The sequence below is a fragment of the Egretta garzetta genome, unplaced genomic scaffold, assembly GCF_000687185.1.
Source record: "Egretta garzetta isolate BGI_Z169 unplaced genomic scaffold, ASM68718v1 scaffold108, whole genome shotgun sequence".
Lineage (NCBI taxonomy): Eukaryota > Metazoa > Chordata > Aves > Pelecaniformes > Ardeidae > Egretta > Egretta garzetta.
In genome coordinates, this window is record NW_009260614.1 from 8015833 (window position 1) to 8016521 (window position 689).

General features: G+C 64.3%; 2 protein-coding genes across 2 annotated transcripts in view; one reads left to right on the forward strand and one right to left on the reverse strand.

Moving 5' to 3' along the window:
* The window catches only part of SMG6 (SMG6 nonsense mediated mRNA decay factor), a 126100-nt gene that overhangs the window by 123631 nt on the left and 1780 nt on the right, over window positions 1-689 (reverse strand).
* The window catches only part of SRR (serine racemase), a 3302-nt gene that overhangs the window by 1044 nt on the left and 1569 nt on the right, over window positions 1-689 (forward strand). Inside the window, exons 3-5 of the mRNA XM_035900503.1 lie at window positions 61-304; window positions 516-624; window positions 668-689. The exon at window positions 668-689 is cut by the window's right edge and continues 111 nt beyond it. Coding sequence (XP_035756396.1) covers window positions 61-304; window positions 516-624; window positions 668-689 — 375 coding nt within the window. The remainder of the gene's footprint in view (window positions 1-60; window positions 305-515; window positions 625-667) is intronic.

A 689-nucleotide genomic window follows, 5' to 3' on the forward strand; every position in this document is an offset into this window, starting at 1 on the left:
GCCAGCCCCCACCAGCCCTCGAAGCAAAAGTGGCTGCTGCCGCCCTGCACCGCTTCCCAGGGCACGGGGGGGGCCGCAAGGAAGGAAATTCCCGCCCCCCCTTGCCCACACAGCCCAGCACGGCAGCTCCCGGGCAGCGGTGATGAGGGTGCTGGGCTGTCTTTCCAGATCCGCGGTGCCCTGAACGCAGTCAGGAGCCTTGTTGAGGAAGGCGAGCGTGCTGGAAGGGGGCTGCCCCGGGCTGTTGTGACACACAGCAGCGGGAATCACGGGCAGGCGCTCGCCTGTGCTGCCCGGGAGGAAGGTAAGGTATACCCCAACCCCCAGCTCAGAGAGCAGCCAGGCACAGGGGACAAGTGCCCTGGGGATAAGCAGGGGCGTTCCCTCTCCTGAACAGGAGCTCCCATAGGCAGGGCATACATAGCCCAGGCTGCACACACATCGCTCCTGCAGCGCGCTGACTGGTTGTTTGCAGCTTTTCGGTTGTTGGATTTGCCTCCTCTTTCGTCACACAGGAATTCCTGCCTACATTGTGGTGCCCTGGACAGCCCCGCGCTGTAAGCAAGACGCCATCCGCACCTACGGCGGCACGCTGGTGCCATGCGAGCCCACTGATGAGGTAAGGTACGGGGGAGACCAGCCAGGGACATGGCCCAGCCCGACTGAGAGGGGGCCATCTGCACTCTTTT